Here is a 20,123-nt window from a genome sequence, read left to right as displayed (position 1 = left end):
AATCACGAGAACCGAGGCGGTACATACCAGTCTGTTTCCGGACATGGATCGACTGTTAACTGTGGCCCTTCTAGTTATTCCAGTTTAGAAAGATGCAATTTGCAAGGCTAATGGTCACGTTTTTCCGACACGAGTGTTTGGTTTAAGGCCTTCTGTTGTGAGTAGGGACCTCTGCTGCTGGATGCTTGTGTTCAGGTTTGTTATATAAGTAGGCTGGGTTAATCAACTTTGGCGCCTTTCTACCTACTTGTGCAATACTTGATGGACGAGTCTGCCCCCGTGCTTCTCAGGTAACATATACATACCAGCTAAATGGTTATAAACACTTTTATTTGGTAAAGTTTTTCTTACCCGATATCCCTTTCATGCTCTCCAACAGCAGGGCTGGACAATGTTGGGAAAAATATATAATTTTTCTGATATTTTCGCAGTCCCGATTTGATTTGAAATGCATATTCTCAAAGCTGAATTTCATTTGTTTTTCATACTTTACGTTTAAAAGCACAACTGCATGAAATACCTGCAAGACATAAACATAATTTTTGTAAGGTAATGATAATGATAAAGACATCCGAAATATTTGTCGTAATTGAACTGTTTTCATTGGCGATTTCAATTTAAAATTAATAAACCGTTCAGTCCTGCAACATCTGTTTACGTCTGCTTAAGATCATGTACAGGGACAGTGTGGTTACCTTGTTCAAATAACCCAAGAAAACAATCAGATACAATAATATTATGTTCTTGTTATAAAACAGTCTTTTCTAAATGGTCCCAGTGGTTTGAGGGCTTTACAAAGAGACTAGTGTGCAAAAAAGCTCATCCTGCAATCTAGTGAGGGTTAACATTCAACACTTTACCTTGAATTATTATTAATTTTTTGCCCATTTGGAGTACTCACTTAGAAAACAAAATAAGATAAACTGCAAGGCTAAATTTATTCTAAGAGGCTTCATTTAAAAACGAACATGTTAAAACACAGCTTAACTATTAATCCGTCATGGGTCACTGGGGACTCAGCTCAGGGATCATTGTAAATTAAATGTAGAATTTTATCTCTTCTCATATTTTGCACTTACAATACAGTCAAGTTAAAACTACATTAAGTAAAACAAACAAAAAAACAAACGGTGCACTACAGATAACTACTGTGTTGCATTTTTTTTACCTGACCACCACCAGACACCTCAGCTATACACTTACATATTTTTGTAAATAAATTTTTTATTTTTTTATTCTTCACTACCATCTTAATTAATTTTTTTTAGTGTTTACTATGTAATAGACAGTTACACTACAGTCTTTTTAACCTTTTGTTGTGATTTTGTGTGTTTTTTTTTTTCTGCACACATAATTTTGTTCAGTCAATGCATCAGTGACTCATTGACTGAATGACAATAAAAACTGTGAATGATTAAAACTCTAAATGTGTTATTGAGTAATTAATGAGAAGTGCGACTATGATATGAATACCTGAATTGAAATAATGTGGCTAAAGCAGCTTCGGAATAAGAATGTGGCTAAAGCAGTCTGTATATTCTGACAGAAAGCAGCTGGAAAAGCAGAAGAGAGCCAAATACACTTAGAGGAAGAGATGACTCCTGGGATTCAGGCAGTGGTCCGTGCTACCCAAGCATGGCTGCAGTCCTCCTGGCATGTCCAGGTGCCCTTTGCCTGGCTAGAAGCCTGTGTGGAGTGGCTACAAGGAGAGGCAGGAGGAGAAGCTCATCTGTCACAGCAGCAAACCAACCAGCAGGTAGGCAGGATGTGCGACTGTCTCAGTGTACAACTCCATCCATCCATCCATCTTCATCCGCTTTATCCGGGGCCGGGTCGCGGGGGCAGCAGCCTAAGCAAAGAGGCCCAGACCTCCCTCTCCCCAGCCACCTCCTCCAGCTTATCCGGGGGAATACCAAGGCGTTCCCAGGCCAGCCGAGAGATATAATCTCTCCAGCGTGTCCTGGGTCTGCCCCGGGGCCTCCTCCCGGTGGGACATGCCTGGAACACCTCACCCAGGAGGCGCCCAGGGGGCATCCTTGTCAGATGCCCGAACCACCTCAGCTGGCTCCTTTCGATGTGGAGCAGCAGCTGCTCTACTCTGAGCCCCTCCCGGATGGCCGAACTTCTCACCCTATCTCTAAGGGAGAGGCCAGCCACCCTTCGGAGGAAGCTCATTTCTGCCGCTTGTATCCGCGATCTCGTTCTTTCGGTCACTACCCACAGCTCGTGGCCATAGGTGAGGGTAGGGACGTAGATCGGCCGGTAAATTGAGAGCTTCGCTTTTACACTCAGCTCCCTCTTCACCACGACGGACCGGTGCAGCGTCCGCATTACTGCAGCTGCAGCCCCAATCCGTCTGTCGATCTCCGGCTCCCTTCTCCCATCACTCGCGAACAAGACCCCGAGATACTTGAACTCCTCCACTTGGGGCAGGAACTCATCCCCGACCCGGAGTGGGCACTCCACCCTTTTCCGGCTGAGAACCATGGCCTCAGATTTGGAGGTGCTGATCCTCATTCCCACTGCTTCACACTCGGCTGCGAACCGTTCCAGTGCGAGCTGGAGGCCCTCACCCGATGAAGCCAACAGAACCACATCATCAGCAAAAATCAGAGATGAGATTCTGAGGCCACCAAAGCGAAAGCCCTCCGCCACTTGGCTGCGCCTAGAAATCCTGTCCATAAAAATTATGAACAGAACCGGAGACAAAGGGCAGCCCTGGCGGAGCCCATCACCCACTGGGAACGAGTCCGACTTATTGCCGGCAATGCGAACCAAGCTCTTGCAACGGTTGTATAGGGATCGAATGGCCCGTAGCAATGGGCCAGACACCCCATATTCCCGCAACACCTCCCACAGGACACCCCGAGGGACACGGTCGAATGCCTTCTCCAAGTCCACAAAACACATGTAGACTGGTTGGGCAAACTCCCATGCACCCTCAAGTATCCTGGAGAGGATAAAGAGCTGGTCCAGTGTTCCGCGACCAGGACGAAAACCGCATTGTTCCTCCTGTATCCGAGGTTCGACTAACGGACGAACTCTCCTTTCCAGCACCCTGGCATAGACTTTCCCAGGGAGGCTGAGGAGTGTGATCCCCCTGTAGTTGGAACACACCCTCCGGTCCCCCTTCTTAAAGAGGGGACCACCACCCCGGTCTGCCAGTCCACAGGTACTGCCCCTGATCTCCACGCAACATTGCAGAGGCGTGTCAACCAGGACAGCCCTACAACGTCCAGAGCCTTCAGGAACTCGGGGCGGACCTCATCAACACCAGGGGCTCTGCCACCAAGGAGTTGTTTAACTGCCTCAGTGACCTCGCCCCCAGAAATTGGCGGGTCATTCCCCTCATCCCCAGACTCTGCTTCCTCCTCGGAAGACGTGTCAGTGGGATTAAGGAGGTCCTCGAAGTATTCCTTCCACCGCCTGACAATTTTCTCAGTCGACGTCAGCAGCGCTCCGCCAGCACTATACACAGTGCAGGTAGAGCACCGCTTTCCCCTCCTGAGACGTCTGACGGTTTGCCAGAATCTCTTCGAGGCAGTCCGAAAGTCTTTTTCCATGGCCTCTCCGAACTCCTCCCACACCCGAGTTTTTGCTTCAGCCACTGCCCGAGCCGCATTCCGCTTGGCCTGTCGATACCTGTCGGCTGCCTCCGGAGTCCCACAGGCTAACCAAGCCCGATAGGACTCCTTCAGCCTGGTGGCTCCCTTCACCTCTGGTGTCCACCATTTGGTTCGGGGATTACCACCACGGCAGGCACCAACCACCTTGCGGCCGCAGCTCAATGCAGAAGCTTCGGCAATGGAGACGCTGAACATGGTCCATTCGGACTCAATGTCCCCAGTCTCCCTCGGAATGCTATTGAAGCTCTGCCGGAGGTGTGCGTTGAAGATCTCGCGGACTGGGGCCTCTGCTAGACGTTCCCAGCACACCCTCACTACGCGTTTAGGTGCACAAGGTCTGTCCAGCGTCCTCCCCCGCCACCTGATCCAACTCACCACCAGGTGGTGATCAGTTGACAGCTCAGCCCCTCTCTTTACCCGAGTGTCCAGAACATATGGTCGCAGGTCTGCTGATACGATTACAAAATCGATCATCGACCTACGGCCTAGAGCGTCCTGGTGCCACGTGCACTTATGGACACTCTTATGTTCGAACAGGGTGTTCGTTATGGCCAAACTGTGATTAGCACAGAAGTCCAATAACAAAGCACCGCTCGGGTTCAGATCAGGGAGGCCGTTCCTCCCAATCACGCCCCTCCAGGTCTCGCTGTCGTTACCCACGTGAGCATTGAAGTCTCCCAGCAGGACAACAGAGTCTCCAGGTGGAGCACCCTCCAGTACCCCCCCCCCCAGGGACTCTAAGAAGGCTGGGTACTCTGAACTGCCACTCGGCGCATAAGCGCAGATGACAGTCAGGACCCGTTCCCAGACCCTAAGGCGCAGGGAACAAACCCTCTCGTCCACCGGGAAAAACCCCAACGTACCGGCAGCAAGCCGAGGGGATATTAGAATACCCACCCCAGCCCGCCGCCTCTCACCAGGGGCAACTCCAGACTGAGACAGAGTCCAGCCCCTCTCCAGGAGACTGGTTCCAGAGCCCAAGCCATGCGTAGAGGTGAGCCCGACTATATCTAGCCGGTACCTCTCAACCTCACGCACTAACTCAGGCTCCTTCCCCACCAGAGAGGTGACATTCCATGTCCCTATTGCCAGTCTTGGCAGCCGGGGGTCAGTCCGCCAGGGCCTCCGCTCCTGGCCGCCACCCGGCACACAATGCACCCGACCCCTATGGCGCCTCCTGCGGGTGGTGGGCCTGCGGGAGGATGGGCCCATGTCTCCTCTTCGGGCTGTGCCCGGCCGGGCCCCATGGACTAAGGCCCGGCCACCAGACGCTCGCCCTCGGGCACCCTCCCCGGGCCTGGCTCCAGGGCGGGGCCCCGGTAACCCTATCCCGGGCAGGGTAAACTGTTCCCTCGGTGTCCTTTTCATAAGGGTCTTATGAATCGCTCTTTGTCTGGTCCCTCACCCAGGGCCAGTTTGCCATGGGAGACCCTACCAGGGGGCAAAAGCCCCCAGACAACATAGCCCCTGGGATCCCTGGGACACACAAACCCCTCCACCACGATAAGGTAGTGATTCAAGGAGGAGCAGTGTACAACTCGATAGACAGAAATCAAATGCTTTGTTTTTGTCAACAAAAGTCTAAGGATTCCTTTCCTACCTGTTTCTGGATAATTCTCCACAGCTCCAGAAACTCCAGTATAGATTAAGAGATCTTGTTTCCACTTATTGTCTTATAAGATGTTCGCTCACTTATTATGACATGGGTTAAGTATGGGCCACATGATAGAAGGTGGTCACGGGGTGGATGGTTACCCCACTTTTGACTCAAAGATGGTTACTGGCTTCGATGTGAACATGTGGATTTGATGTGGTTCATGCACATTTTATCACTCTTGGTAGAATAACCCAGTCTGAGCTGAATAACATCTGTGACACAGCAGTTAGTTCGGTGTCTCTTCCTTTTTTGCATTCATGTGATCTTCATACTGCAAATATGCAGCTAGCAGAAGGCAAAACTCAAACAACCCTGGGGCTGATAACCAAGAAACAGAAGCCCAAGACCATACACATTTCTATCACTGTTAGCTGAGAACAAGGAGCTCATGCTAGAGTAGGTAATAATGAGCAAATGTGGGTGACTGAAGAGTGAAAGGACACATTCTGGTCTGACAAATCCTGGTTTCTGTTACAACAAGCTGATGGCAGCATGATTCCATCCTACTCGGCGTCAGCTGTCGCAGCTTGCGGTGGCGTCATGTGGGGAATATTTCCCTGTATTGACGCATCATTTGTATGACACAGTGTACCAAAATATTGTTGTCGAACAGCTGTGCTACTTTTTGGCCAAAGTTGTCTTTTTTTGTTGTTTTTTTTTTCCACTACATGCTTGGAAGAGGACAAAGTTTCTTGTTTTTTGTTTTGTTTTGTTTTGTTTTTTTCAAGGCACAAATCATCACCTCATGGTTTCAGCAGCATGCCGGTTCATTCAAGTGGTCCTGAGATCTCAACTCTGTAGAGCGCGTTCATATTATAAACAAGAAATAAAATATCTGCAGGCATTGCTAACACTACCGACGCACTGAATTCATCCAAATCCCTGTGACATTTCTTTCTTACTCTGTTAAATCATTTTTCTGTAGAGTTTCTACTTTTTCTTCCTGGATCTGAGTCACCGGTATCTGCAGGTAGCTTTGCACTAAAGCTTCCTTTAAAATAAAGGGTTGTTTTAACTGTGTGTCATTTAAAATACATATACATATAACAAAAGAATAAATTATGGGACTGGAAGTGAACATAATAGGTCCACTCTATGTGTAACTGCTGCTGAATGACAGTAAGTGAACCAAAAATGAATCTCACTGCTTGATGTGGTTTTTCAGGCGCTGGACCAATGGCTGTTAACAGACCTCAGAGACCTGGACTTTCCTGTCCTGCCAGAAGGGCTCGCTGAAGCCCAGAAGACTGAGCTCAGTGGCAACTTCTGCGTCCAGGTACAAACTTTCATGTTACATAGTTCATCCAGTTTCTTTATTTATTCTTTTTGTTGTTGGGGACAGTTCTGATCATATTTTCAACAAAAAAAAAAACAAAAAAAAAGCATGTAAAAACAGCAAACAATAGGCTGAGAACAATATGTGTACCAACAGCATAAAACCTGAGCTAAATCACATAAAGGCAAGTCACTCAGCTTTTCACATTGGGAGGGGGGTATTTAGGCGTTCCTGCTGCATTTATTTAACTGACCCGTGATTTTTGAAAGTAGTTTAAAATTGGAGTTTTTGTGTGTATTGTGTGTACATTTGTTATTGTTGTTACTTTTGCTTTTGTGGCTTTTTTGCCTGCATCGGAGAGGGAAAAAAATTGCAAAGCAAGCTCTTGAGGAAATATAGCGCTTGAGTTAATGGTGATGATTAATTTGGGCTGTGCATACAGATAACTCACCTTGCTGGTGACACCAACGCTCGGTTGATCATCGTGCACGCAAATGGAAACATGACAAGAGGTCCAACTCTGTTTTAGGTCGACTCATTATTGGACATCAGTCAGCCGGCGTATGGTCAGCTGCAGAAGTGGAGGGGCACAGATTGTGTCAATGACGAGGTGTCTGCAGTCACACAGACCACCCAGAGGCCCTGGGAAGCCAAACCCACCCGTATGCTTCTACTGCAGGTCAGAGTCTTATGTGAATCATAGTTGCCATTAAAAAAAATCTCAATTGAGTTTCAGTAAAAGCCTTTTGAATGAATGCCTTTATGTAAATAACAGCGTTAACCTTAAAAAGCAGATGTTGAATATGTGATGATACTAGTTGTCTTCTTGGGTCACAAAAGGGAGATCAAAAATTGCAGATTTAAAACATAAAATTTCATTTTAAAGCTTTGGCTTTTGCATCATCCAGCATCCTGCGTTTGTCTGTGTCTTAGTAGCTTTTCAGCGTCTCACAGACAAACAGAAAAACATTCAGGCACTTCCCGTAGAGACAGAGCTTTAAACTGTGTTGTTAATAGGAAATATTGTCTGGACTCGTCTTGACTGCAGTGGCACGCAGTGTGTCCAGCACTTATCTGTGACCAGACTTTATCTTTGTATGTTTGGTTGAGTGGAATAATTCTGCTTCTCTTCCTGACTGAATCAGAGCGGACGGTACCATCAGTGAGAGCATATGAAAGAGTAAATTGCAGGAATATATGAGGCAGACTCTAATTTCCACCATAAGTAATATACTTTTCAGTGTATGTTTTTTTTCTTTTCTTAAAGAACAGTGCAGGTGTTGCTTAGAAACGTTGCTGTGACTTTTTTAACTGTTTCTCAGACCATTTTTGATCAAAGAGTCGTAGATTAGCTTTGACTAGGACAGGGCAGCCAGCGTGTATAATCATATTAAAAGAAATCGAAATAACAGTTATTTCCATACTGAATCAGTCTACATGGGTTTTAGAGTCTAAACAACCTACAGTGCTGTGGAAAATTATTTATTATTCACGATTTCCTTTTCTTTTCTTTTCTTGCATATTTGTCACGCTGGCATGTTTCAGATCATCAAACAATTTTGCATTTTTAGACAAACATAAACTTAGTAAATATAAATTACTGTTTTAGAACTGTGTGTGAAAAAATAATTGCCCCTAAATGTCATAGCTGGCTGTGACACCTTTGTCACCAAGAACTGCAATCAAATGTTTGTGATAACTGAGTGAGTTGTTCACATCACTGTGGAGGAATTTTGGCCCCTCATCTTTTCAGAGTTATTATCATTCAGCCACACCGGAGGGTTTTTGAGTATCATTGACCTGTTTAAAGTTATGCTACAGTATCCAGAGTTATTATAAGACCAGACTTTTTTTTTTTTTGAGTCATTCAGAGGATGATTGGCTCACATGTTTAGGATCAAACTGATGGAAGGACATTCTCCTTCAGGATTTTCTGGTAGAGATCAGAATTCATGGTTCAATCATTGACTGCAAGTCATCCTGAAGCAGCAAAACAGCCCCAGACCATTACACTACCACCACCATGTTTGACCGCTGGTACGATTTTGTTCTTATGAAATGCTGTGTTAGTTTCACACCAGATGTAACGAGACTCAAACCTTCCACAAAGTTCAACTTTTCTCTCATCAGTCCACAGACTTTTTCCCCCCAAAATATGTACATACATCCCAAAATAGATGTTGTTCTGGAGTCTCCTGGATGAGCTGTCGGTGAGCTCTTAGAGTAATTTTAGCAGACCATCCACTTCTGGGAAGGTTCACCACTGTTCCATGTTTTCTCCATTTGTGGATAAACTTTAGAAATGGTTTTGTAATCATTTCCAGACTGATAGATGTCAATGTTTTGTTTCTCAGCTGTTTTGAGTTTCTTTAGATTGTGTTAATTTAAATCATTTCTTGATTTAGCAGGTTTGGCAGTAAACCTGGTTGTGGCCAGTCTAATTGAACTCAGTTTATTTTTAAAAATTTTAGATAGTCATATTTCCCTTATTTAGTGAAATTGTAAATTAAATTAAATATGCTAACTTACACAAATGCACAAATCATCTACTATGTTTTTTTTGTTTTTCTAATTTTCCTTTATGCCTTAATACGTCTACATTCATAAGTAAAGAGCAGTTACAGAGCTGTTAAGTTTTGGCCCAGATATTTCTGTCTAAATCCAAACCCTCACATATTTATGAGAGCCTCCAGACAACAGCCCACGGGGTCTCAGATTACTGCAGAAAATGAACTGAAAAATTCACACAACTGTCTTTTAATCTGTTTAATTCACACAAAAAGACAAACACACTTTTCTTATAGATTTGCATAAATGTCATCATAATCTTTTTATTACTTACGTGTTTTCTGATCAAACATGTTTGATTGCACAGGTGACAGATGGAGTTCAGAGCCTGGAGGCTATGGAGTATCAGCCAATCCCTGCTCTCAGCGCGGCACTCAGGTTAAGGATTGAGCTGTAAAACATGTTACTGCAATATCGTGTCTTTTTACTGCTAGTTATTTGAAAACATTTTAAAGGGCACATGTCTGCCTAAAATGAAATAAAAGTCTTTTCCTCCTAACAATATTGCCTCGAGTTTTATAGAAACACAAGTATCCAAGCACAATGAGAAATGGATGAAATGTTGTTGTTATTGTTAATTAAAAATAAGAACTAGACATTTTCCTGAAATGTTGCTGACTCTTGCAGGCCCGGTGCAAAGCTGCAGCTGCAAGGAAAGATAGTTTGCAGACTTGGTGTTTTGCTTTTGGGGCCGTCCAACATCAAAATCCTCGGTGGTGAGGTCGAAGACCTGGTGGACAGGAATAACCAGGTAACCTCTAACGATTTCTCGTACGTTTTGTCTCATTTCTTCTGATTTCTCTTTTCTTGTATAAAACTACACAAAGATATTATAGGATTTTGTATAGCAATAAGATGGAGTACACCATACACATTCAGTGGCTTATTTTGATACTGTTGTGATAGGGCAGGGTGCTGTGTCGGACACTGGGACTTTCTGAGCAGGAACAGGAAGGAGAGGAGGCTCCAGCACAACAACAAGGTATATGTATTAGACTCTGTGTATCTTCAAAGATCATCCATCATCGGCACAATGTGACACTACATACACTTTATTAGAAATTTAGACATTCTGTCTTATATGGCTTTGCTTTTCTTCTTTAATCTAACCTGCCCATTTTTTAAAATTATACTAACATATATGTTGTTGTTGTTGTTGTTTTTTTCTCTTTGTTTTAAGGTAACCAGGAAGTGGATGATCTGGATCTTGATGATGCAGAGCTGTTAGCCAGTCTCGAGGCCCAAGAGGAAGTTGAAATGCTTCAGGTTGAACCTGCCCGAGACAGCGGCTACAGCACGCTGCATGAGGCTTCCACTCAGTCTTCGAGAAGCTCGTCCATCAGGAGCCTTGTCCCAGCCGCTTCGTCCAGGTGGGTGGTAAACAATGTGATGTCTTGACATTTCGATGCTGCAAAGCCTCACTTTGCACTGTCGTGGAAATCGTGGCATTTCTAGTTTTAACATCACTTTTATCTTCAGGGAAAAAAAAGACTTTAAGATGGTTTTAATGCATTCGTCTTACAGCATCTTCACAAAGTTTTCTAATAAAATGTCTTTACGTCGCTGCGGCCGGTGACGAGAACAACATTCTTAACAAATAGGCAGTATACCTACAGCAGGAGGAGAAATCACAGGGTAGATTCAAATGTCACGACAATTTCCGTTTTATTTAAAGTTCATCAATTTCCTGAAGAGACAGAAGCTGCTGAGAATAAAGTGGAACGTACACCGGTCATTTTGAGATGCAGGAAAAAGACAGTTCATATGTCATGATGTAAAATGCTAAGCGAGTTGTGCAGGGTACAATTATTTCCAGGAGGAATGAACTGCAGAGTCACTAGTTTACACTGGCCTCATTGACTTACACAGAGAAATAACATTGTCTCATATTTAGCTGTTATATCGTTTCAATGTTGTGATGACGAATATTCAAGGATAGGATGATGCAAAGTGTTGTCGCTACAGTTTTTTCAAATTTATGTCTGTGTGAACTTCTTTGTCCAGTCTTCTGTGTGCGCTTTGAACAGTGAGCTGATTAACCCCGATGATTTAAAAGCCCTGTTAACTCAGTCCGACATAATTTGCTGTTGTCTTTCAGAAGTGAACTCTCCACCCGCTCTGACAGAGGTGGCTCGACCCGAAGCAGCAGAAATGGTTTAGACCAGGGTTACCTAAATGATGACGAACACGTGGAAGCTGACCTCTTTGACTCAGTTCCCCCCGATGCAGTTCATCAACAGATCCAAGATCACAGCATGGCAGACGAAGACTTTCCTGACGAAGACTTTGACGACCTTCCCCTGGAGGAGCTGGACAGTGTGATTTTCCAGGAAAATGAAAGTGTCCCCACACCATCTGACAGCAGTTACAGAAACACACCACGGAACAGCAGAATAACAGGAAATCCCAACAGAGCAACAAAACCCCAAGCTGCTCTGTTTGAATCATGCACTTTGAGTGGCTCTGGGCCACGACTTGGGTCTATCAACTCCAGATCCAGCGCACAGAAAAGGGACAATAGAGAAGCTTCAGAGCAATTAACCAAGACAACTCCCGAGCTATTTCTTTCTCCAGCAGCTTCGGAGGCAGCACGTGAATTATATTTGGCTGCTAATGACGAGATTGATTTTGTGGATGAAGATATGGACTGCATTTTGGAAGAGGCAGAAACCAGTGGGAAGACTAGTGGACCAAATGAGATCCCTGTTCAGCTTAGGTCTAGTAGAGGCACCGAGAGCACTAGCTACGAAACAGAAGCTTCAAGGTCGTCCAAACAAAATGCTTGGAGTGGCAGCACAGTCCCTCCTGTCACTCTGACCTCTCCACCCTTTACATACTTGTGCTTGCTAGAAAATTTAATGTCCAAACCACTTCTCCACATCATGGAGATCCATGTCAAAGCTTTCATTGTGACTCTCTTGGGAAAACTGAGCAGCAGTAATGGCGTTTGGAGTGTTTCTGCTACAATATCTGACGGGACCGGTTACCTGGACGTGGAGCTGTCCAATGAAGTTTTGACAGGCCTTCTGGGCTTCTCGGTAGCAGAGAAGGGAGCCCTGAAGCGTGACCCGTCTCGGAGAGGTGAGCTGGATGCGGGGATGAGGAGATGCCAGGAAGAGCTTGTGGACATGTGCTGCATTATGACTGTTATTGTTCAACTGGAGGGCAGGAAAGCGGTGGTGACCAAAGTGGACCCCGTCAGCGAGAAAACACTCCAGGAGCTCGAGCAGAGGGTGAGGGACGAGAGAAAATAAACAGCGGTTGAGGGGAAGTGGGCGATAATGAGAAAATTGCAGGCAGCGGAAAAGTATATTGCTCTTAGGCAGAGATAAAAAAAATTGCCAACAAAACTGTGGCAGATGTAACATCACTCAGTGGCCTTGAAAGTTTTCTTTTCATGTAATGAAACTAATAGTTGCGTTGCATGGAAGGAAAAAAATCACGCTAGTTTCAGACTAAGGTAGTTATTTTAATTGGTGATCAACCTGCCCTTCTGCTTCAGATTTGGAGAGCAGAAGGTGTGAAATGATGATCAGCATCCCATCTGCTCCATGTGAATGTGACGTTCTGCCATTTGTCATTTGAGGATTTCATTCATCTATTCATTGTGTTGTTTTCCGCTTAGAATGCGCCGCATTGCTCACAAGCACACTAAACAGATTCAACAAACAAAGGTGGTTATGTGCAAATCAGATCAGACATCCCGGTTTTCAAGGCCCCGAATTCTGCTTAATGCTGAAAACTACCCGAAGAGCAGGGCGAAGTACACAAGATGAGAGGAGGGATGTTGGGGGGGTGGGGTGTTAGTCGTCTGATTGTGGTAATGAATTGCCAGCCGTTGCATTCATTCAGTACAACCATTACTTCTTACTGAAAAGTGATTGAATAGCCAAGGGCAATGCGGGTCTTTAATAAACTCCCTCAGAGAAGAATGAGAGGAAAGAAAGATAAAGGAGAGGCCATGAGCTTCGATTATTCCCGTTCATTACAGTCTCGTCTGTTTTCGTCTCTTAAGAACGCGCATACCACAAATTTAATGCATTGTCTGCATTTACTGTATCTTGAACGTTTTTATATATACATTTTTTTTGTCTTGCGCTCTGTGACTAATAAAAATGTGCACGTCCTTGTTGCTATGCTTATCTTTCCTTTCTGAGCGTTGTGTTTTTTCCAGTTTAGCTGAATAACGTTATAAAGCAGACTGCCTCACAGATACACCGTGTTTCATTTGGTCTGTATCAAACGCAGCTGTTGGATATGCACTGTTTAAGCACACAGTGTTTAAAAGTATCTCTAATTACTACCTGGGCTTCTTTAGTAGAGGCAGAGATCTCACTTTCAGATGAAACAGTTTAAGAATTTCTGCTACATAAATTACTCAGTGTCTCTTCTGCCTTGTCTACGTCTTCTCTTAGGTGTGATAATGAGCAAAACACGGGTTATTAAAATGTATGTTATATCCTTAGAATTGTGTTTCTGTGGTGGGAGCGCACCTGCATGTATATTGTAGTCTTATGCCACTGTGTGCACTTCCATTCAGGTAGCCGGTCTTGGTTCATTAAGAGCTAATCAGCTTGAACATCTAAATCAGGACCCTGCTATGCATGTTGATAGCCTGTTATGTGCTAATGAAGCTGAATTTGGTGGAGGGCTGAGTGAGGAAGGGGGAAAGCAGCAACCCATAGGGAGATACAAGTGGAATAACTATTGGGTGATAGAGTAAATGAACTGAGAGGGGAGTGCTTGTTCACCGGGTATGAAAGCAAACCAGCCGTCTGCTCCCGATATTATTGGGTGGCTGTATGGTGAGTAACAAGGAGTACCCAATACATTTATTACCTGTTTATATGCAGTCATGCTACAGAAACCATGAGTGCAATTTAGAAGTACCATCAAGTTTAAAGAGCTGTCTCTGATTTAGCTCCATCACACAATGGTTGTTCACTCATAGCTGTTAATTACCCAGAGCTATAAGAGTCTAAAGAGAACGATCAATTAAAGAAAAAGGTTCAGTTTTAAACACAAAGTTTTAAGGTTTTGATTTATTTACTAAATGAAAAATACAAGTTTATTTCATATGAGTGTAGAGCAAATAGGTCCATCTCATTTATTGACTTCACTGACCCTAGAGAGTCACAGATTACTGTGGAGAGATTGTACACAGTTACCTTGATGATAGATATCAGTATGGACGAATAAAATAAATTTCACTCCAATTTAATAAAGGTTACATGTGGACTTCAGCCCTACTGTTTATATTGTAAGTAAATGATTAAAACTCACTTTATTTCCTAATGAAACTATTATACACTCTCAGAAATAGGGGTACCAAAGTGTACCAAAAAGGGTACAAATGCTTGTCGCTGGGGGTGTTCCTTTTTGAAGGACATTTCTGTACCCTTTAGGCTTGGTACATTTTTGTACCTTATGAAGTTGTACCATCTGAAGTACAATCATGTACTTTCCTAAGACATAAATGTACCTTCAAACTATAGTACAGAAATGTTCCCTTGAAAAGGGTACAATAGGGTACCTATGAGGGTACCCCCTAGGCCTGGGCGATATATCGAGTTTTTAAAAAATATCGATATATTTTTATACGAGATATAAGATGTGACAATATCCTTTATATCGATATAGTCTATGTTACGTTATAATTATACTTGTGGAGCCGCAAGTTTGCCTCTTTCGTCCACTTTTGTCTTTACGCAACGTTACTCGGCCTCGCCCCTCCTTCAATAAACACAGCTCCCCCTCCTCCCCCATCGCTTCACCTGCAGGAAGCGACAAGATGGACACGGCAAATCTCCGTTAACGAGTTACTGCACATCGCCCCGTGCGTGGGGCTGGACGCCGTTAGGGTTGCCAACCGTCCCTTAAAATACGGAATCGTCCCGTATTTAGAAACAAAAGTACACGTCCCGTATTGAGCTAATAAGGGACGCACTTTGTCCCGTAATACAGTGAGAATCAAAAGTAGTCTATAAATGTTAATGGAATTAACGCTTTGTTTGAAAACATAATTCCCAGCCCCTCTCCTGCTTTGTGACCAATGAGCTGACAGCACACTTATGACAATTCAGATTACCGCTCATCTCATTGGTCGAGGAAAGGTCGCTTGCGGAGAAAATACCGGAAGACAACAGATGACCACAACAAGAAGCATGGCCAACAGGGAAACAAACGCCGACTCTGCGGTGCAAGTCTCGGACGACAGTACACCTAAAGCTGGGCAGACACTGTGTGATTTTTTCAGTCACGTTATTCAGCTCCTGCTCAAACTGCACGATTGACTCGCAGGGGTTAGAAGTTGGTAGGTCACGATGCAGGGTCTCACACTATACCGCCCGATGCTCTGATGCGACCCGAGTGCTCACACTGTGCGTCCATAACATGAAGGTTATAACAGAAAATCTGTCGCTCTCTCTGTCTTTCACTCACACAGACACGCCACCACCACCATCAACTTTGCTAAATTGCTAATGAAAAACATTGATCAGGCAGCTGTGAATGAGCAGCAGTGTAAATCCAACTATTTTAACGGTTGTTGTGGTCGTGATAATTTTGTGATGCCACATCGAAAAGGCTCGGATGAGCTTTCCAAAGTTCTACAAGTTGTGCCTCCATCGCTTGTGTCCAGATCACACGCTGCACAGCCGTGCTGCTCCGTCTTTTTCACCGACGTTTACGTGTTTGCGCGTGAGCAGTGTGAGCGGCTCACGAGCGATTGATGATCGGGAGCTGCTCGAGGTGTTAATCGCTTCTCGTTACCCCACGTATACTACACGATGCACGATGAAGGCCAAAATCGGGCCGATCACCAAATCAGTCGCACGACTCAAAAATCGTCTCAAAATGGACCAAAGATCGCACAGTGTGAGCCCAGCATTAGAGCAGCAATGTTTGTTCGCTCAGAGAAAGAAAAAAAGGCTGCAAAAGCACAGGGAGGAATGGGAAAAGGGAAACACCTGGCTGGAAAAGGTCACCATAACACCTATAAAGCGCACTGCACTGTGTGCCGGCGCACTTTTTCCATAGGCATGCTTCTAATGGTGGGCACATGAAGAACATGAGGGGCGTGAAAGCTCGGGGAACCCTTAACCAATTTCTTGTCCACCAGGCCACGGCAGAAGCAGATATGGTATGTAAACACTGGTTTGTTTTTTAAACCCTCTGGTTAAGGTTAAAATGGGCATGTGCAGTGAATATCAGCGCTATGTGGCCAGAAGTGTGATAATATAATTTATTTTGTGTAATAAACAACTCCAAGGATAGATGATTACAACAAATAGATGACTAATACATAAAAGTAATACATAGATGAATAATGATGATGAGTTAAGATGCGTAATCATGGGAACAAGTGGGTTTACAAACAGGAGCAGCTGATTAGCTTTAGAAAAGCTGAAATAATACCTCAACTGAAGCCAATTGTACTAAATGCACTAAATGTGCACTGTTACAAGAATATTTTTCGTTCTATTGCTTTCTATTAATTTATATAATTTTAAGTTAAGCAGGACAGAGTTCTTTTAAAGAAAGATTTACTTATATTCTCAAAAGTTAAGCATGACAGGCTTCTGTTTAAGAAAGAGACCTGTTTTACTGTATTAATGTTGTCATTTTGAGCTAAAAATAAATAGCTAAATGATCATTTGTTTCCCATATGGTCATATCACAAAGAATATGCATCTGCTTAAATCAAATTCAAGTCAAATGGTTAAAAAATAATTTCACACACACAAAAAAGAGCTACCACAATGGGAAGGGTGAAGACAACTAGGTTGCCCGGCCCTGGCCACGAGGTGTCCCTTATTTATTTTTCAGGGAGTTGGCAACCCTAGACGCCGTCAACGTGTTAGCTAGCTAACCACGCTAACGAGCTAACCACGCTAACGCCTAAAATCCTTGCATTTTCTCAAAAGTTGACAGCGCGCCTTATGTATGAATTCTGGTTGTGCTTGATGGCCACTAACCGATTTTATGTGGTACACAGCGCTCAGCAATCTGTCAAAAATGTTTTAGTACGACTTTGGTAAGCTACGGTGCTGCACCGCTTGATGGATTGTCGGAGCATTACGGCTACCGAGGAGCTTCGCGGAGTGATACGTACTGTGCTTCAACGTAATATTACCCTACTGTGTATAAGGACCATAAATGGCACCTGTTAAGAGACGTGGTTACGAAGAGGATTTCAAACTCAAGACTGTCAGTCACACAGTAGAAGTTGGGAACAGAGCAGCTGTGAAATCTGTCTTTGTTACTCAGCGTCTTTTAGTTTACATTTTGACTGCACAATTGTGAGCTTTTTGTTATGCACAAAAACAACATTGTTTTCTTTTATTTATGGAGCATTATTATTTAATAAATGCTCATAATTTATTTTTGAGTAAATCTTATGTACATCTATGCTCTATGTTAATAAAAGTGCCTGTGTGACATCTGGGACACAGCTTTGACTAAGAACTCTCTTTTTGTTCTTACTTCATGGCTTTAAAAAAAAAAATCGAGATATATATCTTATATCGCCGTCCAGGTAAAAAATATCGAGATATGAATTTTGGGTCATATCGCCCAGCCCTACATGTGCGTATGAAAACAAAGGCACTGCGCATGCGCGTTTTACTCATATTCTATCGCGATATTTAATTTTCCTATCGTTGCCTAACATTATACTGGTATTACCGTGAACGGTATAATATTGCCCAGCCCTACTGCCTAGGACACATACAGGATGTCATGCTGAAATGTAAAGCACTTACAATAGAAGACAAACAACAAACTATTCCAGCCTAATTGATGACATTTATGGCATTTGCTTTCTGTGCTGACTGATATGCTGCTCAGTGCTTTGCTGCCTGCTTTTAAATCAGATGTCACTCTGAACATAAACACAAGCTACATGTGATGTCTCTGATGTGTATCTGTTTCTACCCGTGCTGATGCTAGCATGACTAAAGCTAGCCAAGCAGCAGTAAATATGTGAAGTAAGGAAGAAGGATATACTCATCAAACAAACAGGATCATAAGAATATAAAACCACGAGCACTACAAATGTAACAGAAATATGTTGACATAAAATGGCATGTTATTTGAAATCTACACGAAACAATGACACAACTACTTTTTTTCAATTTTTTCAATTTATTTATTTTTTACCAATTGTCCAAATTAGTCTATGATTGGCCTGAGTGTGACAGAAATCATATTTATATACAACTAAATATGACTCAGCAAACATGTTTTAAATGGATGATTCCTCACTTGATGACGGATGATCCATTTCCATATTTGCTGAGTCTTAAATTTGATGTCAGTGAACTTACCAGTGGTTGGTGTTAAAAAAAAGCCCCCAAATCCCCTATGAGCAAGCACTTTGCGACAGTGGAGAGGAAAAACTCCCTCTTAATGGGAAGAAACCTCTGACAGAACCGGGCTCAGGAAGGGGTGGCCTTCTGTCTCGACCGAGAGGGGTTCAAATGTTCACTGACAATTTAGTTGTATATAAATATGATTTTTAGGACTTGATGTTGACACCAATTATGTGAAATTGGGGACGCACACAGTTCCGCTTCTTCTTGTTCTTCTTCTTCTTACTTGGCGGAATCTCTGGCAGGCTCTTAACTTCATTCTCGAGTTCAGCCACCTTGACATTGAGCATTTTCTGTTTGTCTTGTAAACTTTGCAAAGATTCCTGTACAGAAAATGCAGCTGACTCTTCTTTTTCGATCTTCTGTTGTTCTGTGGTGTCTTTTTCTTTCTGAGGCTCCTGCAGAGACATTGCAGTGGATGGCAGTGAGTCCTCTTTTTCCATCTTCTCCTGTTCTCCAGTCTCGTTTTCTTTCAGAGGCTCACATTTATGCATTTCATTTGCAGCAGTGGAATTTTGTTCTTTGTGCTGCTGTGGGATTTTAAGTGAGCAATCTTTGGCCTCTTTCAGCTCTCGCTCAGGAGATTCTCTCTTCAAATCATGAAGGGCCTTGTTGGGGCAGAGCTGGGATTTCAGGTCACTGATTTCCAGGTTGAGTGTCTCCTGCTCCTGCCTATGTTTAACGGCCTGCTCTTGAAGCTGATTTTGAGCTGCTAGGAGCTGTTTCTGGAGCATCTCAATCTGCTCTTGCTGAATCCTACATTTGAGCTCAAATTCAGCCTCCTTAGAGGACTTCAGTCCTACAGAGTCAGTGTGTGAAGCCTCTGTGGTTGGAGTGGCAGACTCCACACACTGCTCTGTGGTAGGGTGGCTGATTTGGTCCTGCAGGGTAGCAATCACCTCATCCAATATGACAATAGCTTCATTGTCATTTGTGAGAGTGTCTGTCTCACTGATGTCATTGGGCTTATTACTAGAAGCCTCTTCCAGCTGCTCTATGAGGTCTTTAATCGTTTCCTCATAATTTCGCTTGTTCTCGTGAATTTCTTCACGAAGTTTGTTCACCTCAAGCTGGTGATAAGAGGCCCTCTTGTTTGCACCTACCATTTTACAGTAAAGGTTGTTCTGATGGTATTGGGAGGCTTCCAGTTGGTGTCTGAGAGCAGCAATCTCGTGCCAGGGATTAAACGGGGGTCTAAATGTGGGATTGGGTTGATATTGCCAAGTCCCTCCGTTAGGCACAGGGTTTGGTCTGCTGTGGTTCTTCCCATTTCCCTCTCTCTCCATGTCCTCCTTTGCATTTGAAATAGGGAGGGATTCAGCCTTTTCTTTTTCAGGAGTGGCTTCAGTGTTTTTTTGCACTTCTTCATTTTTCGGGTTTGCTCCATAACCCGTGGTGTTTTGAGCTTCAAGAAGAGCCCGGGCATATGCCCGAGTAATTGGTCTTCTTGATTCTTCAGCCACTCTTTTCTGTTTTTGCTTTTGTTGTTTCTTTGGTTTCACAACCGTTTCCTTTGGTGGTTGTGCCACAGGAGACTTTTCAGTATTTGGTTGTGCGGCTTTTTTTGCTTCTGCCATTGTAGATGCGTCAGCGTTTGCGTCTGCGTTTCTCTGCGTCTGCCTTGT

The 20,123-nt window shown here is 43.8% G+C and overlaps 1 protein-coding gene across 1 annotated transcript; it reads left to right on the top strand.

Moving 5' to 3' along the window:
• Positions 1–34: 34 nt before the first annotated feature.
• Positions 35–13,269, top strand: rmi1 (RMI1, RecQ mediated genome instability 1, homolog (S. cerevisiae)). The gene is made up of 9 exons (XM_085425723.1): positions 35–290; positions 1,547–1,756; positions 6,449–6,559; positions 7,089–7,238; positions 9,435–9,505; positions 9,755–9,878; positions 10,034–10,109; positions 10,308–10,497; positions 11,226–13,269. The coding sequence occupies exons 2-9, from the start codon at positions 1,595–1,597 to the stop codon at positions 12,379–12,381; spliced, it is 2,040 nt and encodes a 679-aa protein (XP_085281849.1). The 5' UTR covers positions 35–290; positions 1,547–1,594; the 3' UTR covers positions 12,382–13,269.
• Positions 13,270–20,123: the final 6,854 nt, after the last annotated feature.

Source organism: Rhamphochromis longiceps, linkage group LG12 (genome assembly GCF_057381845.1).
Source record: "Rhamphochromis longiceps isolate RC_006_pf linkage group LG12, R_longiceps_female_GT1.1, whole genome shotgun sequence".
Taxonomy (NCBI): domain Eukaryota; kingdom Metazoa; phylum Chordata; class Actinopteri; order Cichliformes; family Cichlidae; genus Rhamphochromis; species Rhamphochromis longiceps.
This window is presented reverse-complemented; position numbering and strand designations above follow the sequence as displayed.